Below are 23,484 nucleotides of genomic sequence, written 5' to 3'. Positions count from 1 at the left end.
GAACTCTGTGATAGGTTTGAAATGGTAATAAATTGTGCTCTTTTGGCTGCTGTCTGGATGTGCATATAGGCTTCTTATCTTACTCTGAAAACTTGTGTGGTAGCATTTCTAGAACAAGAGAATTAAATAGAAATAAATGCCCTTGCTAAACTGCTTTTCTGGGTCTGTGTGTGCTACTGTGTTCAGTCCACCTATGAACTCAAGGGCCCATTTATTTAGCTCCTAGACTCACTAACAGAACATCAGTAATTTAGAGAAATTACTGCTAAAATATTTATTGGTTTGAGAGCATTTCTTTTATAGGAGCTTGTTTGTGTGTATTGTCACTACAGTTCATGCCTGAAACAAGCCTTTCTTCTGTCACTACAGCAGATACTGTCCTGCTGGCTGCAGAGACATAGCAGGTGACATTTCTGGGAATATTGGAGAAGGATACAGAGATGTAAGTACACAGGATAATGGGGGCAAATTTATAAAGACAAAAGAAACAAGAATATAACAACTTGGTTTTAACTTTTGCTGCTTGACTTTTGTTAGTAATTCTTCTGGGCTGTTTTGCTATACCTTTTATTATCAGTATATAAGTTATCAGTATATAAGCACACAGAGACGCTTTTCAAACAGACAGATCATGTGAGAACAAAGTCCACTGATTGTCAAATATACCTACTGACTTGTGGTTTCTGGCTTTCTGGAAAAAGCCTGCCTAGTGTTTGTCCTTCTTGAGGCAGTGCTCATCCATGTACAAAATGTTTCTATGATTTTAGCTTTTACTTGTTTGGTGTCCACATGTGAAAAAGATATATTTCAGTAACACGTGGGCTTTCTTTAAGATCATGACTGCACTATTCCTAGCATATGCTCTGAGATGAAATAAATATTAAACACTGCCTAACCACATCCCACCAGTAACTACCAACCTCCTGGGTTGTTTTAACTTCTTGTTCTTCAAACTGAGAAAGTTGAAGTGGTTGCATTTATCCACAGTTCATGTGGCTCAGAGCTCTGCCCTCTCTGTGCTCCTCGCCCTGGACTCTTCTCCTGTCATGTCTGTGAAATCTTTACCTCTCTCACGGAGGAGTAAGCCTAATCACGCCACTGAAGAAAAATCCCACCCAATCACAGTCACTGAGTTTCCAGAAAGTCAGTGCTCATGTTTAACCTGTTCATCCAGTTATTCAGGCGTGCTGGCTCCAGCCTGCAAAGTGGCAGAGCTGAAGAAACAAAGAAATGCCACATTACATTCTCATTAGCTGGAGTTATCCTGCCCTTGGTTCCAATGATTAGGGCAGAAAAGCAGCACATGGCATGACCTCATGCAGATTTTATCTGCGCTGAGGAATTTGCAAAAGAAATTTTCCCTCCACCATTAAGGAGGATTTTCTGATGGGAAGAACCTGCAGGGCTCCCCTGGAGATGTGCTGCCTTTGTGCCTCCACTCTCCCCACCCCTCCCTGGAGGGGACAACCCAGCACCCCAGCTTGTTCATAGCACAGCCCAAACTGGGCCAGCATGCATCTCACCTGCCTCTGCCTGCAGCCTCTCGGAAAGTTTCCTTTGTACCTTTCTCTGTCCCTTTCCTGCTTTGCCCTAGCCCTGTTATTGCCACCTAGTTGGCACATGAGTTGTCCTGCCTGTATTTTTCAGCACTATCCCACCTGAGATAATGGGAAATGGGCTGCACTTAAAACCCCCAGCAGCAGCTACTCAACACATAGCCAAGCCCTTAATGTGCACCATAATTCAAACCCTAAAGTGCAGTAATAGATGGGTCTGTCTGCAGGCAAGAACTCCAAGGAATTATTGATTTATCTTCCCAAGGAAGTGTTGCTTTGCCATTGACTTTTTTTTTTCCTGAGAAGTGACAATCTTACAGCACCTTCTCAGAAGCAGATAATTTCTTTTTTCATTTGAAAAGAAAAATTACTCTGGGAGACGCATAGTTTCCAAAGATTACTCCTCTTTCTCCCACCCCTGCCTCTTACTCCTCTTGAGCTTTTGGTGGATTTTATGAGCTGTAACACCTGTATACCGGTAGCTTGGGAGGGAAGGCATTAGCAGCTTGTCAGATTGATTTTCTGAGCCGTGGCTCCTGCCTTCCAGACGTCTCTGCTGTGCAAGGCAGCGATCCACGCGGGCGTGGTGGCGGACGAGCTGGGCGGCCAGATCAGCGTCACGCAGCACAAGGGCATCAGCCGCTACCAGGGCGCCGTCGCCAACGGCGTCCCCTCCCTCGAGTGAGTACTATGGCTGGGCTGGCACCGGGCACAGGGCACTGCCACCACCTGCACAAGCAGGTGGGGATGCTGTTCTGGGGAGGAAAAGATGTTAGGTGCATTTCTAGGGCTTCATTAAAATGGTGTTGGCAATGGAGATAGGAAGAGGTTTCGGGTTTTCAGTGGCTCTATACCATGTAGGGTGGTATTTTCTTTTTTTTTTTCCTTCTGTTCCTTCCAAAACATATTTACAAATTGCTTTGTTAGCAGATACATGAGAGTATGATGTTCTGCAACAAACAGCTTTAATCGATAAGCTAATAAATCATGATAAATTCATGTTGAAGTTTAAAAAAAGCTAGGAAAAATGAGTAACTAAAAAGTGCCATTGAGCCATAGGGGATTTAATGAACAACTTCTTAAACATTGTACTTTTGACATGTTCAGAGTTTTTCTCTTTTAGAATATTTATAGCAAGGGTGTTATATTTACTGCTTATCTTCTGACTTTTAATTGTACTGCTGTTGAAGTAGAAATAAATCCTCTAATCTCTATCCAGCACAGTAAGACCTTCCAGCAACTGCTTCTGTCATTCCTGTTGGTTTATAGTTTTTAATTTTCAAATGTTATCTGAATTTTACATGGGGCCTATTTTTTTTCTTTTTTAAGAAGGGAAATTTCCATCCCATAACCTATGACAGCTAAGGCAATATGCAATTTTTATACTATTTTCCTGTTTTCTCCATGATTTCTCACACCCTCCTGACAATTTTACAATCGTGGTTTCATTCATTAAAAAAAAAGGCATTCTTGTGCTCTGTTGCTGTGCTTAAACTTCAGCAGAGACTGAAATGCTTTATATACAATGGCACTGGAGTATACAAAACTGGGTAGCATGTAGATCATAGCCAAAGAACTGTACAGCCTAAATATTTTCCATTTTTTTGGAAAGTTAGTTGCCAAAGAAAATTAATAATATAAACTTGTCTCAAGCAAAGCAGGACTGAGAGCTCTGGTCAGGCACCAAGCCCCTCCATAAAACAAATAATACAAATTCTTTCCATCACACGTGCCAGCTTAGTGAAACGCTAAATTAAATATTTTGTACCTTACATAAAGATGTTACAGAACTGTTCACATACATTCATATGCTTGTGACCCTTGATAATCCCAGTGGAGTAACTCGGACAGTAGCACATAAAATTTTATAATGAAAGGGAGTTGTGATTCCCATTTGTATTTTTTTTCCCAGTACAAGACCCAGTGGGCAAAGAATGAAGTGTGTAATTCTGCAAGTATGCACGTGCTGGGGGCTTTAGCCCATTTAATGTGAGGCCCCTGAGAGAGAGCCCTGAGGAGGAGCAGAGCCCCTGCAGCTCTCCTGCCTATAGGGGCAGACAGAGGCACTCCTCGGGCAAGATGCACATCTCCAAGGGACAGAATTGCCCCGAGGAGACAACAGAAGCTTTCTACAGGTTATACAGGAAGCCACAGGCTCACTGCCTACAAACTAGAGGGCACAGAGTTTGAGAAAAATGGAGTGTCAGCACAGCACTTCCTAGGATGTTTCTGCCATACCTGGCAGCTGGGACAGTCTCTAGAGCAGATGAACTGTTGGTGTGAGCCCAGGAGAGAGAAATTGGAGTATGTAGGGCAATGCTTTTGTTCCAAAACATGAAAAACGGCTCCTAGAAACAGTAGGCATGTTTACTAAGAAAATGAACCAATGCATTTTGTGTTTTAAAAAATCTTTTATAAGCAGTCTCTACAAAGCTGCATAGCTTCCCTGTTCTGCCGTGCCTACATGCTGAAAGAAAATCCTGCAGATGAGCCAGTGCCTGTAAAAAAAACTGGTGCTTGAGCAGCAGTGCCTTAAGAGCTTTTTAGATGTCCTTAAATAAGAGCTTGCTCAAGCTTTTAAAATCTCATTTATAGTGGATTTCAGTATTAAAGGTTTAAATTATTTAGCGACTTTAGCCGAAATTGACCTCATCAAAAGCTGCTGCTGGAGTGCATCGAGCTGTTAAGTGTTATGTTGTTAACCTGGAGCTATGTCTCGCTCACCCAGCACCCTGCAAGGGCTGACCTTGGCCTCCCCACTCCATCTCTCAGTGTATTTGTTAAGGTTTTCACTTCCCATGATCCATGTGCAGACCTGCACCCCCAGATGCTGTAATGAAGCCTGAGTGGCTGGGTTTATTGGGCAGTTCTGGTACCCCAGTGCAAATACACAGGGTGCCGTAGCATGGCCTGGCCTGTGACTGTACCTCTGCACACGTGGAATCATTTGCCTTTGAAAATGGAAGAGACTGGATGCTTCTCAACAGTGGAAGATGAGATTTGGGGTTAACCTACACTGCTTAGGAGAAGCTTGCTTGAGACCAGCTCTGGCAAAAAAAATGAAAGGCAGGATCCTGAAGGTTGTCAGGCATGTGAGGAACATGGAGTGATTCCCTCCCTTAGAGGACAAAGTGGAACTTGTGTGACAAAATTCCAGCAGTCACATTAGGAAACTGATGAATTACCACTTACTGAATTGGCTTGTTCTCTTTAGTGAATTACAGTAGAAATTTATCAGCTTGATTTCATAGCTTTGTAGACCTTAGAAGTGCTAACCTTGATTTGCTAAATTTGCAGTCCTCTATTTGCTAAATTTGCAGTCCTCTATTTGAAAGGGTTCTGGTTGACTTTTTTTCATTATACGTATTGAAGGAGCACTGTGATTGATGTTTTGGGTAGGTTTTTGGGGATTCATTTTCTTCTTTTCTCTTTAAATGAATTGCTTTGCATTTAATAAGAAATCAACAACTGTTTTGGCTGTGATGTCGAACTGGTTTGAAGTGAGCAGAGTGCATCTGATTGCCCCCAAGGATTGCCTGTGGGGAAGATGTGGGAGGGAGGGCTTCTGTTTCCCCTTCTAGCTACTCAGCCGCCTACATGCCCAAATAAATCAGCTCCCACCCAGAGCTCTGAAGGGCTTCGTTTGCCTGTAGTCATTAGTTTTCCCTCAGTGACAAAAAAAGGCAATGTTTTTATTGACCTTGACATGGGACTACTTTCCTATTCCCCGTTTGCAGTGCTCTCAAAACATATAGCCCTGCAAAACATATAACACCGTGGTAAGGGTGCAGACAGTAGCTTGGGGGAAATTTTCCTGGCCAAAAACAAAGAAAGAGCAGCCTAAAAGGGAACTGTCTCCATGCTTGATGCAGAAGTAGTTTTACTGCTTAGTCACGCTAGCCAAGGCTTTTCAAAAGGGGCCGGTGATGCATGCAGCTAATTGAAGTGACAGTGGAGGGGGCAGATTTTCAAGAAATCCAAACTAATTTAATGTTAAAACCCTGGCTTTTCTTTTTATTAGGCAGCCAGTTGGATTCATTGCTTCTGGAATGAAACCTCAGGGGCATCTCCTTGGGAATTAGGAAGCGGCTCCCTGAGAGGCCAAGGAAAACTCAGCTTTCCCTTAGAGTGGTGATTTTATCTTGTCCTGCATTGTGCAGGGCTGTGTGGAGTGGCCCAAGAAATGGCTTTTCCCCTGAAGCAAAACAATCCATGTCAGAAGGAGGAAGAAAAAGGGAGCCATAGATGTGTTTAATGGAGCATAAAGAACCATTCCTGATGGGAGATGTTGGCCGTGGTTAAACAGAACTGGTTCCCACCCAGATTAAAATAAGGAGTAGTTTTCATCCCATTTTCATTCTATGACACACCTGTAGCCCAAGTAGGAATGGCCAGAGCTGGTGTGGTTTAGTAACAGGGTGATGCAATGAGAAGTCACTCTAAAGCTTTAAAAAAATGCTCAAAACCATTAAAAAATTACCTGAATTCAGTCACAGTGAGAGACACACTTGAGTGCTCTTAAGGGGGTCAGTATCCAGCCAGCAGAGAAAGTGGCTGTCTGGCCAGAGATATTTTACTGGATAAACAGTGATTGTGCAGCTCTACCTTAGCACTCCTGTGACCACCTCATGAGAGGCTGAATTACCTTTTTCTTTTCTTACAGTGGTTCTCTGTCAGATAAGCGATTTACATTTACTTCAAATGGTAAGAAAAGTTGCTTTGTTTTTAGCTATTTAAATATTTTCTGTAAAAGTTTTAAAAAATAATCAGGAGAATGTCAGGCTGTGTCTAGGAAGGATATTTTAGGACAACAGTTTTTTAAAATTGGCAAGTGAATAAAAAAATTGAAGGGATCTGAAGTGAGCTAGGAAAAAACACAGAATATGTGCGGTCATACGCACATAGATGAGAAACAGAAATAGTATTCTGCTGTTACATTTCTGGTGCCAGCATATGAAAAATGACAATGAGATAATCCCATTTTTATGTACTTTAGGCTACAGAAAATGAAAGCAGTTTTTCTTCAGACATTTGTAATTTCCATCTTCATCATACAAGCGGAGAAAGAAAACATAGGAGAAATGAAAATATATTTATATTGCACTGATACAGAAGGCGTTTTTGTTTATGGCTTTCCAAGATGCAAAACCCTCTTTTAATCTGTCAAGCCGTTCATTTCCATGAAACACAGCAAAGAGGGGGGGAAAAGTTCGCATTTGTTCATTTGAATTATATTTCACTCATTTGAGATAAAATCATTTACTATTCTACTGAAAACTGTAGAGCATGTATAGGCCTTTGAATCTGCCAAGGAATTATTTTTAACTTCATTGAGCCATATTCCATTGGCCTGTTTTCTCTGAAGAACCTTGATGTGCAGAGACTTTGTGGGTTCTTCGGTGGAGTTTGTAGTGCTTACCCACAGATATTATCTTCATGATATCACATCTTGGCAGCTGTATCAAGGAGCTTCTCTAATGAGTAACTTTCCTAGCCCTAATTGCAGGTGGGAATCATGAAATATTTACAGTAAAGTATTCCTCTCAGTACAGTGCCTTCATCTGTGAAATGTTTTGTACAGCAGAATTAGTTAATGCCAATCTCAAAACATAAATATTATGTTTCAGAAGGAAAAATTTAAAAATAAAATATGTCTTCACAGGAATGAGACAAAAGTGCAGAGATTAAAAAACTAAATGGCAAAAATAGCAGATGTAGTCAGAAGGTGTCATGTATGTAGGAGTTAGACTGGTAAAGGATTGGGACTGCAGCACTCCGGTACTGGATCATACGCTACAAATTGACTGGTAAACACCACAGCTAATGGAGAGCATCAGGCTAGCACTAGATTCAGCAATGTCTGACTTTGCTGTTGTGGGTGGTCTTCAAATGTTGCTAGCCTAATATAAAAATATCCTGTGAAAATGCAAAATAACTCCTTCTGCCTGTCTGTGTGGGGACTCCTAGGCTGCAACAAATCTCTCAGTCTGGAAGAGGGATTCCTCTCCAAGAGCCAGGTTACTGCATCTTCCTACTGGGAGGAGACCAATGAGTTTGGGCAACTACTCCTGTGGTCCCCAGACAAGGCTTGGCTACAAGTCCCAGGATGGTCTTGGGCCTCCAACCACAGCAGCAACCGGGAATGGCTGGAGATAGACCTGGGAGAGAAGAAGAGAATTACGGGTATGTCGGTCTCTGGGAATTAGAGGGTTTCAGCTGAAGAAGAAACTGAATGCAGCTGAAAAGCTGATAGTGCACTAATGCAACATTTCTTTTGTTAAATGTAATGAAATATTCTGTGCTCAGAAATATTATTTTCCTGTTTAAAACAAGAAACTATTTACAAGACTGGTCTTCCTACGAGGATATAGGATTGAACTCAACTATACATATCTGATCTGTAAACATGTTGACAGAACAAAATACTTTACACACGGACAAGTGGAGTCTGGGTGGATGATCTGAAATCAATAAAAAACGTGGAAGTCACAGCCTTTGAAACAAGGCCTAGGTGAAAGATATTCCTGTTTCCATCTCCTGGTTTAGTTGCAAAAATGTAAATTACAGTTGCAGCTAAAGATGTAAAGATGGCCGATACAGACCATAATATCAAAAAGCAATTTTCATTTTGGAGTCACAGAATCACAGAATGAGTAAAACTGGAAGGCACCACAGTGGGTCATATGGTCCAGCCTCTAGCAGAGCAATCCTAGAGCACACAGCATGGGATTGTGTCCAGGTAGTTCTTGGATATCTCCAGTGAGAGGGACTCCACAACCACTTTGGGCAGCCTGTTCCAGTGCTTGGCCACAGTAAAGAAGTTCTTCCTCGTGTTCCGGTGGAACTTCCTGTGCATCACTTTCATTGCCTCTTGTCCTGTTGTTTGGCACCACTGAGCAGAGCCTGGCTCCATCCTCTTGGCACCCTCCTTTCAGATACTGATGGACATTGATGAGGCCCCCTCAGTCATCCCTCCTCTAGGCTGAACAGACACAGCTCCCTGAGACTTTTGTGCTCTGTTAAAAATATCCATTGGTCTAAGTTCACAATTTAAAACAGATTTCCATTCTTCACCCAGTTTTTAAACTCAATTTCAACAGTTTGAAAAATAAGCTAATGCCTTGAAGACCAAGTTTTCCAAATTGTTTTGGCTTCTGTGTTTGCATTTGGAAATGTTCCCTTAAAACAGGCACATAGCAAATGAAAATTTTTCTTGCATTTTCTTAAAAGGGATTAAGACCACTGGTTCTGGATCCATGAATTTCAACTTTTATGTGAAGACATTTACAATGAACTATAAAAATAACAACTCAAAATGGAGAACTTACAAAGGGATTCTGAGCAATGAAGAAAAGGTAAGGGAAAGTGGGAGGGGTAGGAAAACACAAAACAATAATGCTTATGCTGTCTTGACATTGAAGGGAAGGCTTTCACTGTCAAGAATGATTAGGAGCTTCAAACTTGTCTAGACTTGGGCTGTCTTCACCAGTGTAATTTATGGCTGCAGAGCAGATAGAGAGCTTGTTGAAACAAGGAAGTTATCCAGGGATTGGTGAGGCTGCGGGACACACACAGGGAGGCATGTGTATGTCTGCACCCTTCTTTTAAAAAAGTGCTGTAACTGGAGCTGTACAGCAGCTGTTGGGGCAAGTCCTTAGCTCAGCTCAGTGTTTGCCTGTGCCAGGGATGCTGTTGGTATGGCACCAGCAAAGCTGAGGGTCAGCTCCAAATGCATTGGGATAGTCCATCCACCTCCCCCTGCCAAATGAAACAACCCCTCAGGTGAAGGGCAGAGCTGCTGGTGGAGTTTGTCTGAAAACATTTTCCCCTGAAAACTTCATGTTTTCTTTCAAACAAAAGAAATCCCAAAAGCCTTCCTCCCTGTCCCCACAGTGTTCAAAGTCAGAGCTCCACTCATCATTCCTGAGGGATCTCAGCTCTCGGGAGAAGGCTCTACTGTCCTCAGGGCTGATGGCAGTTTTTGAAAACTTGGCAGAGCTGAAGAGATATTTCCTGGTAGCTCTGCTTTTCTTAGCTTGCATAGCAAGGAATTTCCAACATTAATGGTGTTAATATTTTTTTAAATGTTAAACTGAGGGGATGCTGGCCCAAAGAGTGACAAATCAGCCTAGTAGTGGGTGAACTGCAAAGGCTTAGCTATTTAAAATATGCCGGCTTGCAGTTTCCCACAGTGACTTGTTATATACAAATATATAAAGTTTGAAAGTATATATACAATCTTGAAAGTTATATACAATCTTAGTTTCAGCTAAGGTGCATGACAGAACCTGTCCCATCAGAACCCTATATGGCCTGGCATTTTATCTAAGATATGCTGAGCTGATTTCTCTGTCTCATCGGGCTTTTAAGTTTTCCTAGATCATGCTGAAGCATCTCCAAGAACTAATATCGTAAGGATGATTGTTCTGCACAAGGGGCTGAGCTGATTCTGGGTAATAATAAATAAATGCAGTAACAACTGTGTAGTTAATAGTCATTCTTCAAGTTTGATATAGAAAACTGACCATTTTACTAAAATGTCTAGAAATGGTTCACTTCAGGTTTTTCCTTTTTATGTTCCTATCTGCTGTTTCCAAGAAAGGGTGCTGCAGTGCTCTTAAATAAAAAATGATAGCATTATACTAGCATACATTAACTGGGAATTACACAGTATTGAAACGGTGATAATCTTTCTCCTCCAAGCTAACAGAAAAATGTGATCATCTGGCACAACTAAAACGATTATTTCTTTCCAGAACTCTCAATTCCTAAAATCTTGTGGCTGAATCCCAGGTTATCAGTGTGTTAGTCTTAGGATGAAAATCTTTGAAGTTGGATGGCAGGAGCACTTTGAAGAAAGAGGCTTTTAAAGCAGGGCAGACAGCGTGTGCCCCTTTCATTGCAGGTGTTCCAAGGCAACTCCAACGCTGGTGACGTAGTGCGCAATAACTTCATCCCTCCCATCGTGGCCCGTTACGTGCGGATCATCCCTCAGACCTGGAACCAAAGGATAGCCCTGAAGCTGGAGCTGATGGGCTGTAGAATAATGCCAGGTATGGGGTCAGCAGTGCCTGGTGCCTCTGAAGCCCCCTGTGCTGCCCAGTGCCACTGATGCCCCCTTCTCTCTTGCAGCTAACAGTTCCTTCACGCATTCCATGTGGCAGAAACCGAGTCAGAGCACAGAAACCTCCCTTGGGAAGGAAGACAGGACTGTTACAGAGCCCATCCCCTCCGAAGAAACTAGCTTGGGTAACACTACCTCGTGCTGCATTTTCTCCAGGATGCATCATGTCTTCAGCCCAGTCTGAGTGAACTTTAAACTTTCTCACAAATCAGAACTTTTATTTTCCCTTCAGACTTTATAATGACAGAGAGAAGAGGGAGGAGCAATAGGTTCTTTTTGTCTTAAGGCACAGAAAGAGATTGAAAGCCTTAATTTTCCTTGATGTGTTAAACATTGGGCTTTGGTTTCTCTGTCATATTGGTTGATTTGCCATGCTTGGTGGGTGGCTCAAGGGAATACAGTGAGCACTCAGCAGCAATTTTTGGGAGAGTTCTTCCTCACTCTCATCCTGTATTTTAGAATTTTTTAGTATGTGAAGTAGTTGTCTCACTAAAGTGTTATCTTCTCTCTACACAACCATGACTCCTTCCAGAGCGAGTTCCCAGCTGAAAGCAGCATACAGTAGTGCCTGATTGTGTAATTAAACACTCTTCCATAATGCCTGTGTTTATGGGGGCTCAGACAACCTTAATTTGTGGAATACTCCCTGAATTTGCAGTCTTCATCCTTTAATGTTGTGGAGCTAACTTCTTAGACTTTAAAAAGCAAACAAACAAAATTTGGTGCTTATACTGACTGTTTGGTGGGCTCATAGCCAGGCAGGAATTGCCAGACCCACTGTACCAAATGCTACTACCCATTAGGTAGCTGATAGTTGTAGAAATGCCTCTGTGAAAAAAACTAGTTGTAAGAAGCAATCAGTGGAAGACAAAAAATTCTGAAACTGCTTGCCAAGAGCAAGCAAGCTCTGTTCATCTGTGCAGCGGTAGAAGCAAACCATATCCATGTTCACTGCAAATGAAATCCTCTGAGATTTCATCTGCTAAATTGTAAATACCCTGTGGACACTTCTATTGCCTTATTCTCACAGCTGGCAAGTGTCTGTGGAAACAGGGAACAGCACGCTCCTCACACAAGAGCCACCCCACTTCTAATTTTCAAATCCCTGCTCTAAAGCATGTTATGTTAGAATTTAACAGTGGCTAAACAGGTTTTTCCCTAGGTTCCCTCATGGAAATGTTTGAGCTATTTTGACTGAAATGTTTCAACCAGTTCAGCATGAGCCAGATATTTGGCATGTAAAATTGCAGTCTCCTTTGGCAGATTTATAAGCAACTGCAAACAGAGTGTGTATGAGTGGCTTTTTAAAAGTCATCTAGTGTGTAATAAGAAAGAACTGCTCTTTGTAAGGATGCATATAGATGCCAAGTCAGGTGTAACCCTTGAGAAAGTATATTCAACTATTTTGTTTCAACATTGTTCCTCATGGGTCCATGGCATCCAACCACAGCTGAAGATTGTCTTTTAGTTTTACAGTTGTACGTTTTCATGCTCTCTTCAAGAAGCATTCCTGCAACATTATCTTACCTTTTGCTGTAGTAAAAATTACCAGCTTTGGAGTAATTTACCTTTTAAACTTTTATCCCTTCTCTTTTCTCATGCAGGTTTAAAGCTCACAGCTATAATTGTCCCCATCTTCATCGTGCTGTTTCTGTTCTTGTTCTCTGGAATTTGTATCTGCGCAGCCCTACGCAAGTAAGATACTGGTGTTTGTCAAAGGAGGCATTTGTGGGTACCTAGCTAGCATGCCCTCTTTCCAGAGCCTCCTTACCAGGGAGCTGGGAATTGATCCTGTTTGTCAGTCTTTTAAGTAGAACTCAGCTGTCTCTGTAAATTGTATTTCTTACTGTATGCCTCCCCTAGTCAGAGAAAAATGAAGGTAAAACAGGTCAGAACTGTGCATAACCAGCTGTTCTCTTCACCCTACGTATACCTACATGCATTGAGGTGTAAAGCAGTCAAAGACAGGATACTTACCACACCAAAGCCAAATAAAAATGCAGTGAAGGGAAGGAAGATTTTAGCTATCTATCTGGATCATTTTCTTTTATTACCCTTCTGTTGTGTTTCTGCTTCCCAGTCCCTTAAGTTAGAGCACTTACCCTAGCAGGCTGGAAGCAGAGCTTTGCTCTGTGGAGTCACACGTACACTGGTGTAAGCAGCTAAAATGAAGCTATTTCATCTCACAAGACTGAGGACTTGAAGAATCACTGCTAACTGTGCTTCCTGCCAGATGCCCATTCCTATGAACCTGCACTGCATGTCAAACCAGGAAATGCTTCTGTCAGCAGATGGGGATTTGGAAGTGTAAGCAATGCTCTGGTGACACTGCTTCATCACCAGTGATACTCAGCTCTGCCCTGGATTCCCAGTAATCTATAAAATAGCCAAAGAATTCAGAAGAGCAACCCCAAACATAGCCCAGAGTGACACATCTAGACATAGACACATCAAACTGGTGAGTGCCAGCCCTGGAAATTTGAACACCAGCACTCACAACTTGCATATAGATGGAGAAAAAGAAAATGTCAAAGTGCTGGTTTGTATGCCTGATGTTCTAGTAAACAATAACCTCCAGGAGCTCAAAGTGAAGCTTTGTCCTCAGCCACTAAATAAAAAGGCTCTGCTGGAGCTAAGGCATGAAGCTGAAATGCTGTAAGTACTGATGTTTATAAACTCTTTCCTCTCCTCACAGGCGAGAAGCCAAAGGACTTTCTTATGGATTATCCAGTACTCAGAAATCAGGTTAGTGGAGAATCATGCACTTTGTCCTGTCCTGTCCACTGGGCCAGCAGGAAGGGGTTTACGCAGCTAAGCATTTAATACTTGTGAAATAGCATGCACATTTCCTCATTCAAATTCCTCTTCATGCAAGGGAAACAGCAAATGATAGTCCCACTTGTGTCATCCTAGCACAGTGCCCTGAGAAACAATATAATTTGGTTTCTATGACAGAAAGGCAATTAACAAAAGATCTATTATACAGAGCGCATAAATTAGCATGCAAGAGTGCTCCCAGGTGCCCTCCTTTTCCTTCCCACTTCCAAAATACCTATTTTGCAGAAAATTGCTGCTTTTCTTTTCTTTTCCCCACAGCAGAGGGGATTACCTTTCTCTAAGAGAGCAAGAGATAATCATTTTTTATGGCCTTAATATTTTCTTCTCACTGCCCTCCCTGGCTGAAACTGTATTTATAAAGCCTAAGAACAGTGAGCTGTATTGCATGAGGGATTGGCTTGAGCACACTGCTTTAGGAGATGACTGCAAAATCCCGATGAAGTATTTTCTTTGTCTTGCTCAATAACATTTTCTAGAGTGGGGTTCCCGTCAGCTTAGCAGTTGGGGTGTTTTTCCTGGCCAACCAGTTCTGTCGAGGAATATCCTTCTGAAACTCAGCTTTCCACAAAAAACCCAAACCACTGAGCACTTCATATGTCTCTTGACAAGTCTCTTGCAATAGCTCAGCTCCAAAATTTCATCCCTCAGTAGGTGTTGACGTCAGTGAAAGGAATGCTGTTACCCACTGCAGCTCGCCCTCATTAGAAAATTAATTTGTACTTAACATCATATTTGCTAATATGATTTTTCAAGGTCACATCATAATCCTTTCTCACTTGCTAATGAGGACAAATCCCAAGAAATTGGAGATAGCCTCTTACCCAGTCAGTTCATTTGTTGTGTGTCTGCTTCATAAATCAAGCTCCTAAGCCCTTGTGAGCCAGGCTTGGGGCTTACAAAGCTGTGACTCAAGCTCACCTCTCCCCAGACCTCCTGGCACAGGCTCCAGCAAGTCCCTGATGCTGTGGATTTTTTCTTTTCTGTCTCACAAGGATGTTGTGAGAACAAGTTAACTGATGAGTGCAGGTGCTCAGATACCCATGAATCAGAAGCCACACTAATCCACTGCAAAAGGAGAAATTTTAAGCATTATTTTTGCTACATAATAAGTGCCAAAACATAACTGACTTAAAGTTGGTATTTTATCAATATACTTTGTTAAAGCATCACTGTAGGCACCTACAGAGTTTGAGTTCTTCTTGCCAAAAAATCTTATATAAACTTGGAAATCCCAGTTGATGATTCACTTCTTCCTTCACCCTCCATATTTAGGGGCCTTTTTTTAAACAAACAGCCAATTTTAGTCATTTTTTTAACTATTTCAATATATTGACAGCAATGAGTACACCAAAAATTAAACTTACTGGTAAGTCTTCTGATTCCAAGCATTTAACTTGCTGATAAGCCTTCTATTTTAATTTCTTTTTCACAGGTTGTTGGAAACAAATCAAGCAGCCCTTTACCAGACATCAGTCAACTGAATTTACCATCAGCTATAATAATGAGAAGGAGACACCACAAAAGCTGGATCTGGTCACCAGTGACATGGCAGGTAACAGCTGCTCCCCCTCGGATGCATCCCTTTTGCCCTGTGTGCAGAACCAATAACAGGCAGAGGGATGGCCCAGCAGTGTGACAAGCTTCAGCTCTTATGCAAACTGAGTCCCAGGAATAGATTTATTTGTGTTCATCCCAAATGTCTAGTGAAGCAGCTATAAATTTATTAGGGAGGGAAAGACCCACTCTTTTGGAATTTTGTTTTCGTGGAGTTGTTGGAAAAATTTCCTGACTCTGACATAGTTGCAGCTGAAGGTAATGATGGAAGGCACTCAGGCATGGATGAAGTGCAAGAATGTGCCTAGGATAGGATTGCTTCCCTTTGCTGACTAATTTTTGTGTTTCTATTTAAACACAAGTGTTTCTGGAAATAGAACAAAACATGATGCCCCTTGCTGCTGATCAAATAGAAAAATTACTTAGTTGGTTTATGGTGGGATTTCATGCCTAGCTGGAAGTTGTGCTCAGATCCCTGTGCAGCTTTCCTGAACTATATGGGAGATGAGGCCTCCTGAAGAGGGGGCAGGTAAATGAGAGGGAAGAAGTAAGCCAACCACAGCACTTCTCTCCTGTGCTACCTCGGCTCCAGGTCACTGTTTGGATAGAGTAAATCCCAATGAAAGAGCATCGGTACTATTTGCATCCCAAAGGGATGATTTTTTAATTCATCCTCTTAGCACATCTTATCCCTGCGTAGTCTAGTCTGTCTGGTAAGGCTAGTGAGACCAGCCATTTCATGGGATCAGTGATCAGCACTCTCGAAGAAAGATTAGTTTCCTGTTTCCAGCCTCCAGACCTTAGAAATTCCTTAGAATTTCTTCATTGTGTTTGGCAGAGAAATACACTTAAAAAACAAATGGATGGTTACTGTAATTCCATATGGTGCTGCTCTCAATATCTTTCAAAGACAGTTTCAATCCTTTATAGAAACTTTCAATATAAATATGCAGAGACCGATAAAGCAGCTTTAAGGAAAGAGAACAAATAAAGTTTGCTCACAAAATATGGTTTTTTGGTTCCCTGGCCATGTCTGGGAAGTCTTTGCTCTCTCCACCATCCCCTCCTGCTGTGTTTGTGGGAAGTCTGAACTCTCAGCCTGGCTCAGGCATATTCCCAGCCTTAGCATTTCACCTGCAGTCTCCTTAAAATAAAAAAGCCATGAAATAAGAATGTGAATGCAACCTAGAAATGTGCCATTTAATAATTTAATTGCAGAGAGCACACAGTTTGCATATAGGTTATCATGCTACATGGAATTCCCTCAGTTTAGACTGCCTGCTGGTTCCCAAAGGCAGCCAGGAGGAAGCCGAGATGCTCCATCCTGAGCGAGAGAGATTTCTGGGGATGGCAGCAGCGATGCTGTGGAGAGCTGCACTACTTACTTAGAGAAATATCATAACACCTTCACCCTACATGCTGAAGTTTGGGACCCAGCCAGAAACTGCCAAAAAGATTCACAGGACATATGGGATCGAATTCGACGCTCATGTCAGCTGAACCGCGATGCCAGAACAGAAACCGAGCTAACTTCTTCACGCCTGCGTGCAAACACCACACTTTAGCAGTGTCATTTACTAGAGCTGTTCAGGCCACCCTTGGTATCTGTACGAGATTGTCACCAGCGCCAAAGCGAGAAAGTTAGAGTGTTCACTTTCCTCATAATAGTGTTGCTTGTTTTTTCAGAAACCCTTCTTGTTCAGACCTCCTCACGTGGCAACCTGGCACCTACCTTAGCTTGAGGTGCAAACACGTGCTTCTTGTGGCCATCTTTCCTCCATCTTGCTCCTTGTTCCTGCTCAGGCCTTAGGCTAGCTCTGTTCCTGCCCTCCCCCTTGACTGGGTGACTGCCCAGTCCCTCTGGCAGCACCATTCCCGCTTCTCCCCCCAAGCTCATCCCCCCTGGCACGCCTGCAGCCGTGCTGAGCTGGCTTAGCACATTTCACACTTCCGTTGACTCTCTTGGCTGCCGTTTTGCCTAACTTCATCCTTCTTGTCAGTCAGCTGCTGTGAGATGCCTTTTAAATAAAGCCGGCTCGTTAAGAATCCCCTGGGCATTTTAATTATTCCAAAAGTGGAACACTCATTTTGGAGAACTTCTTGCTTGTGGATCTTCATGCAGTGTCCTTTGTCCAGTTTGTTGCTAATGATTTGTTGACCACACTCTTTTTTAGGGCTTTCAAGTGTACTCCAGAAATGTTAGTTTATTTGGGAAGGTAGGTAGGGAAAGGGAGGGAGTAGAAGAAGAGGTGACAGATTGGAGCTTCTCTGTGGAAGAGCTTCTGCCATGTTCTGCAACTCTTGCTTGCTGAAGGAGGTTACAGGATTGGTGTTGGGGAAAGGTTTCCTCACATCCCCAAAAACCACACTTTCGATACAATAACAGAGTAGCTTTTCAACATAAAATACCTATCTGTGCATAAGTATTATATACATAAGATAACCAATCTATGCCTTATTGAGAATTTCATGCTTCCTTTTAGATTATCAGCAGCCTCTCATGATTGGAACTGGGACGGTAACACGTAAAGGATCTACTTTTCGCCCCATGGACACCAAAGAGGAGGGAAGAAGGGGGAGTTCTGAGTTTGAAAATCACTATCACTGCCCTCACAGAGCTAACAGGCACGAATATGCCCTGCCCCTGACCAGCCAGGAGCCCGAGTACGCCACCCCCATCATAGAGCGGCACATAGCAAGGGAAGGTAATATCCCCCCTGAGAACGGCTACAACGTTCCCATCGCCTCATCTCAGATACATTCCCTTACCGCTGGCAGCTTCTCCAGTTCCTGCAAAACCGACACCAGGAACGGAGACTATCAGACACCCCAGAGTGTCATAAACTACGACAAACCCAAAGTTAATGGTGTTCTGACCTCCGTGAGCTACAGCACAGACTACCAGAAGCCCCAGCAAACTGCTCTCGGGGGCGAGGGGTACTCCACGCCCAGGGACTGCCTAAAGCCCATAAGCCAGACAGCAATGACAGCTCTCTTGTGATCTGCCGAGCAGCAGCGGCACGGTGCGCAGGAACGTCGCTGCACAGCTTTCTGAAGTGAAAACAGAGTTTGGAGGGGCTCTGCTGTGGGAGGCAGAAGGCAAACAAGCCCTGTGTACATAATATTGCTGTCTTGCTGGGTTCTGACATCTGAAGAAAGCATATGCTGTTTATCACTGTTTATAGCAAGAGAGATGTTATCAGTGAAGACTGTACATCTTATTTTCTGTAACTGATCTCAGTGCTCCGTTTGCAATGTGTGCAATTTGTACATAGCTTTTATTTAAGGAGAATTTCTTAGGTTTCCTTTTCACCTGGGGGTTTGAAAGGATTGCAGGAATGACTATTTAAGAAAAACAGTCCTCTTTTTCTGTCTTTATCTTACCTGCTGCTGTACTGGCAGCTGTAAATGGTGTATCTTATGGTTGTGTTGATTCATCTCCTTTCCTATGATAACTAAAGATAGGGCTTTAGTTCTAACTGGGAGGATAGAAGTTAAACTTCTTGCTGCATAATGTGCATGAAAGAAGGCAGCTGAGTATTTAAATACTGTGCTCAAACACAACTTCCCAGCTGCTTTTTTAGCAGCAATTCTCACATGCTTGAATTTGATCTAACATACAAGCTGAGCCCATCGAACTTGCAATTCATGTTAGAAAACAGGTAGAAAGGCTGAAACTGGTTTTGGGTTCAAGCCATGGTTATCACTCCACAACAGGAAAAAAAAAAAAAAAAAATAAACCAAACCAAAAAAACAGAACCAAACAACATATCCAATACCAGTTAATCTGGAGAAGTTATTTTAATTTTTTTTGCTTAGGAAGTGTGTGTGTAACCAAAATGTGAATTTACAGCTGAGAACTCAATGCTGTTCAAGCCCTAGCTGATTCTTTTGCTGCTAAAACTTTAAGGAAATTTGTTCCTTGGCACAAAGCAGCAAACTTCCGGAACTCTTCATTTCTCCACTAGGTATTTTTCTGTCTTACAAATTTAGTGTAACATTCCTGTTAAAAGTATTTCAACTAACTGAAACACAGTGTGTGTTTGGGTTACTGTTGCAGTTAAATTTGCAAGACAGCACATCAGCACTGTTGTTTTTGAACAGTTTTTCTTTTGCAGCTAATGTTTCCCTTAGTTCCGTTTTCAGACAAACTTGAAAAAGCTTGGGATTGGGTGCAATGTATCGCACAGTAGCTGGCTCCTCTTTCAGCAGGGGCAGCTTTGGAGCAGAGCAGCTTCTGGTCATGAGTGGGACCGTCCACTGCCCCTCTACCTCCAGTGCTTGGGGCATTTCTTTGAATTCAAAAGCTTGTCCTAAAATGCCAAGAAGCAATATACTTCTGTGAAGAAAGAATGGTGCTATGCTTAAAGCACAAGGCTGGGAAACGAGACCAGTAAAACCTGAGCTCTGGGAAAGCCGCTCTTTGAAGGCCCTCCCTTTATTTCCTTGTACATAAACGGGATGATTTGCAAAGGATGCGACGAAGATTGATCAATCTGTTCACAGAGTGCTTTCAGACCTCTGGGTGGAAAGTGCTGTCAGAGGACAGACTGGCTGCAGTGGTACTGCTCACAAATACTGCTGACTCCGGCCAGACCTGAACTTAAGGCCAGCTCTGAGTGGGTTCCTTGCATACCCCTGTTTTGCAGCCTCAGGCGGTGCCGTTCCCCCGCGCTGCCGCACCGTGCATGCGATTCCCGTGCAGAGAGAAAGAGTCAAGGTAACCTCGTAGCCTTCCTGTGTTTGCTGTCAATACAGTTTCTGTGAAATGTCTAAAACACCTCAGGTCCTGAAGTGAAACAGCAGCAGCCTGTTTGTTAGACCGAGCTGGGCGGTGTTGTTTACCTTCTGTTGTTTACATGTCTGTGTAAATAAAGAACACTGGTATTTGTAAATCAGCCACACAGGCCTGCCACTTCACTCGGTGACTCGATTATCGCTGCACGCCCACTCCCGCCACACACCCTGCAGGGTGACAAGGAAGTGTTCCTTACGCCCTGCAAAAGTGCCAGTTGCGCTGCTGCAATCCACAGCTCCAGTGTGACAGGCTAAAAAAAGATTCTCTCAGTGCCCCATTTAGCCCAGATTCTCTGTCCATAAGCTCTAGAGAAGAAGAACCCACAAACAAACTCCTGCAGCAAACCCCGCTGCAGGACGCGTATGATTGAGGAAAGGATGAGGGTGCCTCCTGATGAGCTTGAAACCAATCCTCTGCCCACACAACTAATTAGCCTGGTTTGTCACTTGACAAACAAGTCAGTAATCAGGCCTACTCCCCACCTAATGAGGCAGCTAAGGAACACAGCAATGCAAGGGGACCAGGCAGCAGATGACACTACTTGTATTATAATGAACTTTTTGCATATTTCTGCCACATGCTTGGCACATCTGCAGCATGGTACAAGTGTCAAAAGTTTCTTGGCAGCATCTGCCCATTTCTGCTGTCATTCAAACCCATCTTAACGCAGCTGATTTAGCCTAATGGAAAGTTTGGTCTCAATTTGCACCTTGCCTTCATCCCTACCCCCATCAAAAGTAACCCAACAAACCTGCAAAGCTGGGTTAAAATAGATCCCCAGACATCTTCAGCCTCCCTTCACAGTGGCTTGGTGCTGACAGGGACGGAGGCAGCACATCTGGTCACTGCCATGGTGCTTCATGGTTCACATCTGAGTGAATGCTGAACATGGTTAACACTAAAAGCCTTGGGCTTAGGAAATTTTTAGCAACCCTAGCAGCAGATATGCAAGGGAACTTCCTACCCTACATCTCTCTATCCTAATGGTGGTAGAGATACAAAATCCTGGTGTAGGCATGAAAGAGGCATTCCTGAATCTTACCAGTGCCAGTGCCCATCCTCATGTGCATCCTCTGAATGGCTTTTTACATGCTGATACATCAAACTCCAGCTTGTCTACATCAGCCTGTCCTCACTGCCAAAGCCAGATGCAGGTATAGCACAGGCAGCCTTATAAAACGTCACAGGTTTAAAAACCTTTGTTCCACAGTGAAGGTTAGAGTATGCACCTATAAGAATCTGTGTTTCATTTAGTGCAATACAACATGCACCATTCTGGGATATTTCCACACTCAGAAGGCCTGTTTAGCTCTGGACCTCTCTCCAGCATCTCTAGAGATTCTGTGAGAGCAGAGTCTGATCCTCTGGTGAGGGGAGACTTTCAGTGGTGATTTGATACCTAACTTCTTCCCTGAGCAGGCACTCCCAGTGGGTTGGAACAGAAAAGCCAGGCCAGAGTCCACAAGAAGGTTAAATATTAACTGCTCCTGGCACTTAGGACCTGCCTGTGCCATTGCTATTGACAGCAAGTCTCTGACTTTGCTGGGAACAGGGGCAGCCCTGTAACTGCACGTCTGACTGAGGGAACCAAAGGAGGTGGCTCTTGAGGTAAGAAAGTGTAAAAAATTGTGTCAGCTACCTACAACTTAAACCAAAAATATATTAGCGTGCATTTCCAGCTGGTGCCTTATATTTAAAACACAAAAAAAATTCCAAATGAAACACAAGAGGCTGGATTCTAATCATTAGAAGCAGCTTGTGAATCCCGTGGCTGGTCTGCATCATTGTCATGGCTAAAACCTTGGAAGATAAAGTTTTTAATACAGACTTCCTTCAGATTTTTCCCACTGACTGCCAGAGAACTGGCAGTCCGTCACTCCATGGGCAGATTTTAATGGACCCCTGTCTGAAGCACAAAATATTCTCTACACATGATGGAAATATCAGGCTAAAGGTCCCATTACAGGAGAAGATGCCTAACTGTACTTACTTGTTTGGTAGATCACTATCATTAAAATAAAAAGTGAAAAAATGAAGAGAGTTCTAAGAAGGGAGTCTGTGTTCTCAAAGCAGTCCTGCAGGATCAGATGTCCACTGAAAAGTAATCTTGTAGAAATCCATCTGTATTCTTCTGTCCACCCTCTCTCCAAAATCAGGTAAGCTTTGCTCAGCAAGTGGGTGTGTTAAAGGGGTAATCAGGCCAGACTGAAGGAATAGACAAGGGTATGTTTCATTCCTTCTTCCTTATTATTTTCCATAATAAAAATTGTGTACTGCCCTTTTCTTTCCAATGTCAACTATGATGTAAGTTTGTACTGACCTCCAGCCTACACTGTGATTAGTACAGTGTGAAAGCAGAATTTACCATTTCATTTAAAACTCATCATGTTGATACTAACACTGAAAATTACCCTGCCATAGCTGTGTGGGGTTAACAAGACTACCCATGCAATGCCTGTGAATTACTGAAGATAGGGTGAGTTTCACAGAACGTACTTATTTAAAAGGAAGATGCCATTTCTGCACAATCAGATTCAAACTTAAAATAGAAACCTCTCTTGAGGGCTTCCTTTTTTTGAAGCCCCCTTCCTCCCCCCGGTACAGTCCTACAATCCATTAAGGACACATGACAAGGAGTCAGATAAAGTATTTCTAAACTAGATAAAGACAAGAGGGAAGGCATCCTTAGTTGGAGAAAATTCCTGCTACCCATGATAAGGAGGATGCCTCACATCTAACTTTCTGTGCTATCTCATTGTATAGTCTGGACATGAGAATTTGGAGACTTTCATTCGAACGTCACCAATTTGATTGGGCTTTGCCTCACATTAAGTGGCCATAAGTCCTGAGAAACCTTTGCCATCTACAGTAGGCAAAGGTTATTTAGTAACCTCTTGTCCTGGGCTGAGTTAATTCATTACTTCAACACTCACAGCACAGCTACTGCTCTGCCATGTGACATCAAAGAGATTATCATCCTGTTTATTTTTGTATAGTCACAAGTATAAAAAAGAGAAATCCAGAAGGAGACAACTTAAAGCACAACACTTTTTGCCATGGTAAAAAATGAAAGTCAACAAATATGACATTGTAGTGTTACTAAGGCATTTGTGCTCTAAATAGTCACTCTGAACACACCTCAAGAATCCATAATTTTGATTAGACACAGAATTTTTAACAGGTTTTACTAGAAAAGTTCCCTTGTATTATTAACGTATTAATAATCTGCATTATTGGCTAACCCAAAGAGGAACAATACCCTGAATATCCAGCACTTCCTCCTACTAAATCTGAGCTACCAAAAAAGAATGAGAAAACTTACAAACATAACAAATTATTCAAAGCTTGTAACAGGCTCTCAGCCAAATCAGATGACAACAGACAATAATAGACTTTGAAAACACACGTATGTTGCCTACTAGAAGGCACGCAAAGAGGTAGGGAGGCAGCCAAAATTGTAGGCTGAAGAGAAACACCAAGACCAACTTAAAACAAACAATATAGAAACACACAGCAATGGGTGATGCCTGAGCCATGACAGGGTAGTCATCAGAAGTCTTCCTCCATGAGAAGAAGCAGATAGCAGAGAAGATGGTGATGTTTGCCATAAAACA

General features: G+C 42.6%; 1 protein-coding gene across 1 annotated transcript in view; it reads left to right on the top strand.

The window, feature by feature from the left end:
* The window catches only part of DCBLD1 (discoidin, CUB and LCCL domain containing 1), a 44,931-nt gene extending 26,125 nt beyond the window's left edge, over positions 1 to 18,806 (top strand). Inside the window, exons 5-15 of the mRNA XM_030944949.1 lie at positions 370 to 442; positions 2,104 to 2,237; positions 6,220 to 6,260; positions 7,524 to 7,739; positions 8,787 to 8,911; positions 10,462 to 10,609; positions 10,689 to 10,805; positions 12,285 to 12,375; positions 13,376 to 13,425; positions 14,951 to 15,070; positions 17,556 to 18,806. Coding sequence (XP_030800809.1) covers positions 370 to 442; positions 2,104 to 2,237; positions 6,220 to 6,260; positions 7,524 to 7,739; positions 8,787 to 8,911; positions 10,462 to 10,609; positions 10,689 to 10,805; positions 12,285 to 12,375; positions 13,376 to 13,425; positions 14,951 to 15,070; positions 17,556 to 18,073 — 1,633 coding nt within the window. The 3' untranslated portion in view covers positions 18,074 to 18,806. The remainder of the gene's footprint in view (positions 1 to 369; positions 443 to 2,103; positions 2,238 to 6,219; positions 6,261 to 7,523; positions 7,740 to 8,786; positions 8,912 to 10,461; positions 10,610 to 10,688; positions 10,806 to 12,284; positions 12,376 to 13,375; positions 13,426 to 14,950; positions 15,071 to 17,555) is intronic.
* Positions 18,807 to 23,484: the final 4,678 nt, after the last annotated feature.

This window comes from Camarhynchus parvulus, chromosome 3 (assembly GCF_901933205.1).
Source record: "Camarhynchus parvulus chromosome 3, STF_HiC, whole genome shotgun sequence".
In the NCBI taxonomy this organism is placed as follows: Eukaryota; Metazoa; Chordata; class Aves; order Passeriformes; family Thraupidae; genus Camarhynchus; species Camarhynchus parvulus.
The sequence above is the reverse complement of the archived record's forward strand: the minus strand, read 5'-3'. Positions and strand labels throughout refer to the sequence as shown.